The sequence below is a fragment of the Scomber scombrus genome, chromosome 10 (genome assembly GCF_963691925.1).
Source record: "Scomber scombrus chromosome 10, fScoSco1.1, whole genome shotgun sequence".
Lineage (NCBI taxonomy): Eukaryota > Metazoa > Chordata > Actinopteri > Scombriformes > Scombridae > Scomber > Scomber scombrus.
Genome location: NC_084979.1, coordinates 27,882,711 through 27,893,109, shown reverse-complemented (window position 1 = coordinate 27,893,109; position 10,399 = coordinate 27,882,711). Strand labels below are relative to the sequence as shown.

The window sequence follows — 10,399 nt, the reverse complement described above, 5'->3', positions numbered from 1 at the left end:
TATCACAGGTCAGTCAACCACCTGGGCTCATTTGCCTTCCCACCTGTCCTGAACATAGGAAAATTAAACTCAAACTATCCATGGACTTGGAGGGAGGGTATTTTCTAGCTTCTTTTATATTAAACAAGGGCCCCAGTCAAAATGGTGTTGTTTAAATAATTCAGACTTTGCACCCAATTGAATCTTGTGCAGTTCTGTCATTACCCTGTTATGAACCTGCCATCTTGTATGCATCGTGTGCAGTTTCACTGACACCTAACAACTTCTGTGACTCACTCTGTGTGCTGCTGCGGCGTACACAGATGTGCGTGTAAACCCCCCAAATCTGAAAAATCACTATTGTCTCTGTATCAGTATTTTCTCAGCACTGAGAAAAATATGATTGAGCTTCTCAAAGTAACCTTGCTTTTTAGCCCTAAAGTCAAAGCATTAATGCACAGCTTGGCTTCCAGTAGCTGTGCAGGCACAAAAAAAATAACTTCCACAAGACAGCAGAGTTTGACAAGCGCATGTTTATCTGTTTTATCCGATATCTGCAGAATAAAAGAATAAAATGTGACAGATGTACGCAGGCCATCTGGATGCGGCTAACCCACAGGCAAAGCCACCGGTCTCTATTTGTGTCTGTTAGCACTACAATGTTATTGATTCTTACCATTTACCACTACAACCTTTTGACAGCAGACACAAACACGTATGTAAAAACTGACATGGCTGACTTCATGACAAGCTAACAAAGAGTGATACCCCCCCTGCTGTCTCTCACTATGCTGTCTGTGTATTTATAGAATAGAAGAGAGTAGAAAGAGAGTAGTTATATCTATACCATACCATCCTCAATGATGATTTCTGAGCCTCATTTATGAATAAAGTCGTGAAGAAAGACAGAGTGAAATTCCATTTTGTTTTTCATAAATTGTTAAGAGTTTTCCGAGGTAAACCCGATCCCTAATTGGTGTAGCTTTTTGCTACCACTGATACACTGTCACGCCTTCACTGATGACTGTCAGGTAAACTTTCTATATAGAAGTATTTCTCCGTTGAAGCGTCTATCTGATTTCCATTTCAGCACCTCGAATGACACCCCACTAAAAGCTGGCACAATACGCTCCCCGCACACAACGCTGTCACCAAAGACAACTTGGGAGAAGCGAGTGTTTTGAGAGTTTGAAACAAAATAGCTGGTGCAGCATTTCCCCATTTCCGTCTGAAATCCTTGACACCAGAGGATTTACAGTGAAGTGAAGTGAGGTGGGTGCTGTATGGAACGAGCTGTGGGGGCTGAATTAGATGGTTTGAGGGTGGGGTGGGGTGGGTGACGGTGAGGGTGGGGTGGAGGGGGGTCCGCACTACATTCATGCTGACAGGGATCCTCCCTGTAGCGCATGCTTTTTTTTCCATTAGTTCCTTACTCACTCTCTTGCCCTCCAGACCCGCAGAGTGAGGAAGATTTAAGTGGCCAGTCAAGTGAAATCCCCAAGGTTTGGCAGGTGTGAGGTCTGGCTTCATTATCTACAGACACCTCTGTCCAATTATGAGCCTTGCTCCCTCTGTGACGATGATGATGCCGTGTGGTGTCCGTGTGTGTGTCTGTAGGTGTGTGTGTGTGTGTGTGTAGGGTATGAATAAGCCAACCTCATTGTTATCCGTCTAACTATCAAGACTCCCTCCTCCATCATGACATCACTGACAATTTCACACAAAAATGCATGCTGGTGCATGCGCGCACACACACACATTCGCACGTGCACGCCTCTTTTGTTTAGATTTGGGTTGTGTAGATCTGTCTAAACCCACAACATTCAATCCGTGGCCTCGTTTCCCTCCTCCTGTTCTAGTTGGGAGTAGAAATCAAATACCTGAAACCCGCTTGTGCAATAATGTTAATGGTTAGTTCCCGAGCAACGATAATTAGGCCTCAGACATAAAGGAAAAACAAAGAGCTCCGCGATAAATTACACACAACCATCTCTGTGATCACAAGTCTGCCTGGTTTTGATGCATCTCCATGGCTTCTCCATTTTGCTGACCCACTGGTTCCAAAATGTCAGCTGCTTACAAACTGGAGCACTGCCTTGTAAGCCGCTTCAAACGAGCACAGGGTCTCTTTCTCTAGCCTGATTTTGGACACCCCCTGCTGACACTACTGCAAAATACAAGGCACCCACAGTACCTTCCCTCCAAAGCAGACTCCATGTGAAATAACTCAGGTTTGATAGAAAATACTTTAATTAGGAGACAAATTGCTTCTCTTTTTTTTGTATTCCTAAGTATAACATTTTATATTCCTACCACTGCAACCACACTAACATCTGTGCAAGCTTCTGTATCAGCAAAAAAACTAAGATTTTATCCTACATGAAACAATGTGTGTCTTCATTTACATCCCCGCTTGTTTTTTAAGGTTGAATACTCTCCTCTTAAGGTTGTGGCCTGCCATTGTCTATGAAGGCACATGTACCCTGTAGTCTCTGGTTAGCTTGCACTCATCTGCAGCCCCTATCATCTGCATCAGTTGGCAGATACAAAGAGCATAGCGCCGATTTGCGTGTGAGCATGTGCGTCTTTTGTGTGTGGCACCGCTGCACTTACTTGCGTGTGCAAGTCTGTGTTCCGTGCGCGCTTCTGCACACTGTCTTTTTTTTTTTTTTTATATGATATAGTGGGAGTGTTGGGAGGCATCTGATGGTTCCCAGACTTTGGCTCTGTTTTATCTGATGCTGAGATGACAGCTGTTGACCAAAGGAATTCATACATGTGTGTATAATTTGTCTTATGGATCAAAACAAACACGAGACTCGAGACATCTTTTACCAATTCAATTTGACATGACACAAACAAAAGGTCAATATGTGTGTGTTTAGTTTCTGTGTTGCTTCATAATAATGTCAGGGGTGTCTATAAATAGAAAAAACCCACAAATCTAAACCCATAACACAGTGTTTTCCCATAGCTGTATGTATAACAAATCATCAACATACTTGAACCACCAGTGCAGGCTGAAGCATGTTGCAGCAAAGCTTTGAACTCACCATTTTATTTGCCTCCCCTTAATGATAATAATCTTAGGACAGGCAGCGGCGAATGAGCCTCCCCTGAATTGCAAAGGAGAAAAATGACATGAATTAATAATGAGCAAAATTACTCAAACTCTGCACACCACGACCTGCCGCAGCACGGTGAGCAACGGGCCCTAAGGTGACAAAGCTAGATAAATATTTTATGTCTAAATATGATTTTGGGGTCTTAAGCCTGCTGTCTGACAATCTTGCCCAGGTCTTTTGCAGCACATGGTTAAACCATTAAGCTAAAATGAGACTTGGAATCCATCTGTGGGTCTTGTCTGGACAGAAGCAAGACTCAGAGATCAGGTTTATGTGTAGCAGCCGGCTTCTGAGGTTTGTGTCTTGCCAGTAAAGTGAGTAGACGGTGTTCTTTGGGTGCCCTCAGGTGGAAGCCCGGTATAATTGCTGTTGACAACCTACAAGTCATTGTGCAATTAAAGCATCTGCCGCTCCTGTGTGGCAGCGGGCTGTGATGCCTTGTGACAGCTCGTAGCCATTAAGCAACTGTAAGCAGCTGGCGTGCCTCGGTGGGGGAAAATAATGTGACAGAGGCACTCCCCCCTATTGTTGCCCTTGTCTCATTGGGGAAAAGAGGGACATTACATCACTCACTTAATACTCAAGCGTCCCAATGAATGGGAAAGGGGCATGTCTACAAATTAGAATTGGCACAGTTGGATATCCGAGTGATATTTAGTTTCTGAGTACAACGGCAAGTTCATTGTTATGAAAAAGATTATGGAGAACCGGTGATATACTTAGAAAAAAGCATGCGGTGCATTTAATAAGTAGAGGATTGCTATGACTGGAAATTAGTGCTGAAACAATTAGCTAATCAATCAATTAGTTGACTGACAGAAAGTTAATTGGCAACCCTTTTGATAATTGATCAGTAGATAAGGTAATCTTGCAAACAAAAATGGAAGAAATGCTGCTCAAATGTCAAAATGTGTGGCTTTTCTTTATTTTCTATTAAAGTGGATTTAATATTTTTTAATTTTGGACTGATGGTTCGAAGAAAACAGAAAAGCATTTAGTTTATATGTCAACTTTCTGAGACATTGTGACAGGCATGGCTTCATCAGTTTAATTCAGAGTCTCCATATTAATTAATAATGACAGTAATCACCAGTTGCAGACATATCGAGAATATTTGTAATCACACACATTACTTTTACTGCTGTGTTTCTTTATAAATAAGCCGTAATAATAAACTAACCAAACTGCCCCTCATAAAACTTCTTCATTGAGAAGAAGTGGATGAAAAGTGGCACAAAAAAATACATTTACAATTCTTTTGATTGTATAAATAAAGTCTAGATCAAAGTAGAGAACATACTGACTTCGTTCTCCACTGCTAGGGGGAGGCGGGGGGCGACATAAGTCTTTCTTTAATTACCCCATCTCGGAGTCATTTGTCTGTCACATGTAAATGTGGTCTTTTGATGTACATTTAACTGTATGGAGTTTGTGGGGGGCTTGGAGGGGGGGGATTTATGTGCATATAATTTGCACGCTCTTTGGTCAAATCTAATTATTTATTTAATTATCTCCTTTTCATGTCTTTTTTTTTTCTTCTTCTTTGGGACCATGTTGTCACATTTCTAAATTGCCCCAAGAAAACAGTGCTTTCATATTAATGTGACGGTAACTATTAGAAAACATGTATCTGAATCTATGGAGGCAAACCTGACAGAATCAAACTCAAAGACGTTCGGTAATCAACTAGTCAGATTCATGCGGGTAGGCCATGAAAGGTTGTGTGTGTATGAGTATGTGTGTGTGTGTCTCTGTGAATATATGAGTGAGTGTGTGTTTGTGTGTGTGTGCATGTCTGTGTGTGTGTGTGTACACACCTCCTGTCTGTCTCAAGGATTTGCTGTTTCAGCAGGGAAGGAATCAGTCCTGTGCCTTTGCCATGCAGTAAAGTCAGCGTAAGGAAATTCCTGAGCTTCACAGTGGCAATCAGGCAGTTAAGGACCTGCCACTGAAAATGGAGCTGTGTGTCAGTCACTTTCATGGCTTATTCACACTAGCACAACTACTCTGGCATAAAAAATAGGCATTCTCATTCACTCACCCCTACAACCCAGCAAATTGCCCTTACTTGAAAGATGGTAGAGTGTGTGTATTTTTTTTTTTTAGTGCCCTGCAACAATTGCCAGGCCGGATATCTTATCTCTCTCACAGGAGAAATGGTCTGTAAGGTCATTGAAGGCACCACAACTAATATTAGAGGCCAGAGCTTAACAATGAAGCTAAAAGTGAACATTTAGGCAGTTGGAACCAGATATAACATCATTTATATGCAAAAAAAACATCTTCCCACATCTGAACAATTGTATTAATCATAGTAGGCCATTGTGTGCCTTTGTTTTTACGACTTCCAATACGACAGGTGGCAGTGATGGCCATGCTAATTAGGCTTTTTTGAAAAAGAAGAAAACACCTCACCTTAATTCACTCCAATTTCATGCCAATTTCTCCTTCAGAGAGATAAATATTGACACTCAGGTGTTAAAATGCTATGTTATTGAAACTTCTGTTCACTTTAAAATAAATAAATAACATTTTAAAGCAGAACTGGGCATGGTCCCCTAATTTGCATCACTCCTCGCAACGGTAGCAGTGTTGCGTTCAAGTGCTCATAAATGTCCAATGTTACAAACTGAAACCTATATTCAGTGTTGGGGAGTAACTAGTTACATGTAAGGGTTAGTCAGACCTTTGCTCAGGAGGGTTTTTTCCTCATTTTTGATATTTAACATGTTACTGAATACATATATTACTGTTTTTAATTCATTGAAAATAATACTTTTTCATATTTTGTAAATAAATCGTAACTTATTTGAAGCACACATGGGCTTAAATGGTGTCACAGTAACAATTAAGCTCATGCCAGACTTTTGACGTTGTTCATAAAATATTTGTATTTTATTTATAAGAAATTATCTCCCTTATAAATCATGTCAGTATCCATGAAAAAAACCTGAACTTAGATTTTGGTGCTTAATGGGAACAATTACCCTAACAGCTGAAAACATTAATTAGACAATTAGAAAAGTTATAAAAAAGTTATCACATGTAATAAGTTAGATTAATTTTATTAAATAATAGAAATAGTAATATTATGTATTACATTTTAAATCGAGTCACTAGTAGTCTGTAACTTATTACATGTTCAAAGTAACCTTCACAACCATGCTCATAAATATCCAATGTTACAAATCGAAACCTAAACTAAATAATTAGCCACGTGTTTAACCAAAATTACACACTTGCTGGAATAAAAACAAACAAACAAAAAACAACAAATAAATAAGCACTTCTATCGTGCTCTCTTGGTGAAAGTCATTTTTCCCACGGTTTTTAAAGGCAACGCGTGACGTCACCAAGACAAACTGCACGCTTATCCGCTCTGCCGTAAACCTCCCCTAGCCTGTCGTAAAAAACAAAATCGATTTTGTATCAGTGTTGTCAAGTGAAGTAAAGTGTTATATTGTTTTTTGTATCGATATATCAAACCCCGCTGTAGATTTCTGCCTTCTGAAATATGTAATAGTTGTGCTCGCTGTATCCGGTCTCTAATCGGAGCAGCTTAACACCATGTTGGTCGTCGTGTAGGCTTTTTTTGTGGAGGGGGGGTGAGGCAGAAAATGAGTTGACATCTGCAGCAGAAGTATAGCTTGGAAATGGCAACATACAACACAGGAGGTAACAATTACTGACTTGTTTCCTTATTAGGTCATATCTCTAACACCTTAGTGATGCCTCTACGTCGTAATATTGCAGCCATGTTTCTCACCGTGCATGTACACCTCACACACACAACTCAATATTAAAACAATGCATTGATTCCTGTTGTGTGTGTGCTTTCTGCAGGGCATCCGGTAGTGGTGGAGGTGAGCCCAGATATTCACATCTGTGGCTTCTGCAAGCAACAGTACAATAATTTTGAAGTCTTCCTCGCTCACAAGCAAAATGGATGTTCCCTTCCCACCTCTGACATATCAGCAACAGCCCCTCTCACAGGTACAATAGTCTCATATCTGCTGTCAATCAGTTGCCTGCAAAATCATCATCGTCTCATGCATTCAAACTCTCTGTGTGTCCTGCTCAGATTCCAGCGCAGAGTTTGTGTTTGAGGAAACCTACCAGACCTGCGTTATGAGAGGTGTCAAAAAGATCCTGACCAAAGCGCAGAAAACACCTTCCAAAAAATTAAAACCTGCCCTGACTTCAAAGAGACACAGCTGCTGTTTCTCAGGTTGGTGCCTCATGCTGTTTATGACTGTAACACATTTCTACTTTCCAGCTGCCAACAGCTGTGGGGGGGCTGTTTATTTATTTAGGGCACATTAGGGGTTAACTTGTCTCTACTGCAGAGGCTACACACACCTTGTAAAAGAAAAAAAAATCTCTCTTGATTTCATAGGTTGCACTTTTAAGACACAGTACGGCCAAAAAGACATGGAACGGCATCTCAAAACGCACACTGGTATGTTAAACCCAATTCAATTTCATTTATATCAAATCAAAACAAAAGTTATCTCAAGTCGCTTTCATATGTCACTGTTGCTAGAGCACATCATTGACACAAGTTGTTTTCTCCCTCCGCCATCCAGGTGAGAAGCCGTTTGAGTGTGAGCTGTGCCACAAGCGCTTCAGCCGACGGGACAAGCTCAATATGCACAGCCGATCGCACACGGGCGAGAAGCCGCACAAGTGTAAACACTGTCCCTACGCAGCAGCAGACAGCAGCAGTCTGAAGAAGCACTTGCGCATCCACTACGACGAGCGGCCGTTCAAATGCCAGATCTGTCCTTACGCCAGCCGCAACTCCAGCCAACTCACCGTGCACCTCCGCTCGCACACCGGTAGGCAGCCTAAAAAATCCAGAGTTGTTATTAAATGTGGGATGATGTTTTCTACACTGCATTGAAAATGGTTATGTGTCATTTATTTTGTTTTTCTTCCAAAGGGGATGCACCTTTCCAGTGCCCACAGTGTGACGCAAAGTTCAAAATCAACTCAGACCTGAAGAGGCACATCCGGATTCACTCGGGCGAAAAGCCTTACAAGTGTGATTTTTGTGAGTACCGCTGCGCCATGAAAGGCAACCTGAAATCTCACATTCAGATCAAACACGGCACCGATAACTCCTTCCACTGCGTGCACTGCGATTTCAAGTGTGCCAACAAAACTGCTCTGCGGCAACACTCTCGAGAACACCAACCCATTCAGCCCATTCAGTGCTCCAAGTGTACTTACTCCTGCGCCAGCAAGGGGGCGCTCAAAGTCCACGAGAGGATCCACTCAGAGGAGCGCCCCTTTAAATGTGACTTCTGCAACTTTGCCTCCAAGCAGCGCAGCAACCTCGTCATCCATAAAAAGAAGTTCCACTCGGATAAGCCTGAGAAAGGCTGCGGCGGGAAAGGAGGCAGAATTGGAGGTAAAAGCGGAGGCGGTGACTCTCCAAAGCCGGTCAGCTCTCGATATCGGGCCAAACTAGATGCAGCTCGAGCTTTCTGTTGCGACTCCTGCGATGCTTCTTTTGTCCGGGAAGACTCGCTGCGGAGCCACAAGAAGCAACACAGATACACTCAGAATGTGTTGCATCTCCAGCTCTCCACTCCTACAGACACTGTCAACTTGGTTCCCGCCACAACGTCACAAACCCAGCTTGAAGTTCCTATCACATCTGACTCAATGACTCCTTACAGCAGTGCACAGCTCAAAATTATTGTATCCCATCCTCTGAGCCAGGAGAACCCCTTACTTCCAGCTTGTGTGGATGGTCACAACAAGACCAACATGGTCCTGCTAAGCCCAGAAAACCAGGACATGGTAGTCAACTCCATGATCCAACAGGTCAACCTACTGGCACCTATGCAACCACTCGGGTCGTCTCAGACTGCAGAAGCCACCCTTGAACCCCAGACGGTCCTGTTGACACAGCTCAGCACCACAGATGCCAACAACCCGCTTCACCAGGCGCTGCTGCAGACGGCCATAACCGCTCAGGACTCCAGCAGCGGCACGCAGACTTTCATCACCACCTGCTCTGAACTGGAGGGCCTCAACGCCTTGATCCAGGAGGGTGGCACAGAGGTTACGGTAGTGACAGAAGGGAACACCGCCATGGTGACCACAGCAACGCCACCCGACATGGTGTGTGGACCATCGAAGGACATGCCTAAGCCAGCAGGGACAGTTACAGTGGAGGACAGTGCCTTACCCTGTGAGGAAAGTGCGTTACTCATGCCAAACATCAGCCTGAGCAGCCAGAACGTCGTCATCCACGGCGTTCCTCTCATAGTGTCCACTCAGTCACAGCAGAGTCCAATAGAGCAGCTCTCGCCTCACACCCTCTACTCAGATTCACACACACTGGAAGGCATCCCGCAATGACTGAAGGGCTTGGCGTGTTTTTCTGAACATGAAAAAAGACTATAACTGTATCATAAGCTATTTATTTGCCAGAAAAATAACTTTTAGTTGTAAAGTTTGTCTCTGCAGACCGTTAACAGCTTTTGTTTCTAATCATGAAATAAAGAAGAAAAAGCTGTTTTTAGGATTATGAATTAGACATCATCGTTTTAGTTTTCAGATTTTTAGAATAACAAACGGTTGTCATAGAGCAGTAGTTTCATCATCATGTTTAACGCTGACTAACTTTGGAGTTTGGACATAGATTCATGCACTCTATTTTCATGTGTCATTTTTGGAGGCATAAAAATAAATTGAATATACTGTTTGTTTTCAGGCAGTGGTGTAAATAAAAGTCTGAAATGGTCAAATTGACACAACTTGAAATTCAATGAATTTCTTTTTTTTGTGACGCAGTTCTCCTATTTGTCCAGAAGGTGGCAGCAGAGCGATATGAGTAGAGGCTGAAGCTTACACTGAAATTGTGGAGCATTGCAGACCTGTAGCATTGATTCAACATATTCTATAAGTATGGCTTCTTGGGGTAGATGAATATATTCATATACTCTTCCTCATTCTGAATCTACCAACTAGACATCAATTGTAAAAAAAAAAAAGAAAAAAAAAAGAAACGTCAGGCCACATATCAAGGTCTTAGTTTCTAAAAGCCTCAATAGATTTTCCAATAAAGTGGCTGTTTTGCTTGTGGCTATCTATTATTCTGGCCATTTTAACACTCAGACTTCAGCACTTAGTATTTGCAGAGAGTGAAGGCTGTACCTGAATAGAGGTCTCCTGTGAACAGTTGACCATTGATTTCTTTCTCGTCCCTCAGCACTAATGGCTCCAGTGATGCAGACTCATATGTTTTCGGCCTCAGCATGACCACAAACTAAGACGAAGTT

At 42.4% G+C, this 10,399-nt stretch overlaps 1 protein-coding gene across 1 annotated transcript; it reads left to right on the top strand.

Moving 5' to 3' along the window:
* The first annotated feature begins 6,523 nt into the window (after positions 1 to 6,523).
* zfp64 (zinc finger protein 64 homolog (mouse)) lies at positions 6,524 to 9,848 on the top strand. Its single transcript, XM_062427382.1, has 6 exons — positions 6,524 to 6,779; positions 6,948 to 7,097; positions 7,186 to 7,332; positions 7,501 to 7,563; positions 7,691 to 7,942; positions 8,047 to 9,848. The coding sequence occupies exons 1-6, from the start codon at positions 6,758 to 6,760 to the stop codon at positions 9,474 to 9,476; spliced, it is 2,064 nt and encodes a 687-aa protein (XP_062283366.1). The 5' UTR covers positions 6,524 to 6,757; the 3' UTR covers positions 9,477 to 9,848.
* The last annotated feature ends 551 nt before the right edge of the window (positions 9,849 to 10,399 follow it).

What these genes read in the sequence shown, in the direction of transcription:
- zfp64 (XM_062427382.1), top strand. Translation starts at nt 6,758, where the DNA reads ATGGCAACATACAACACAGGAG. An exon ending in AGCAACAGCCCCTCTCACAG is followed by an intron (nt 7,098 to 7,185) that starts GTACAATAGTCT and finishes TGTCCTGCTCAG; the next exon opens with ATTCCAGCGCAGAGTTTGTG. An exon ending in GCATCTCAAAACGCACACTG is followed by an intron (nt 7,564 to 7,690) that starts GTATGTTAAACC and finishes TCCGCCATCCAG; the next exon opens with GTGAGAAGCCGTTTGAGTGT.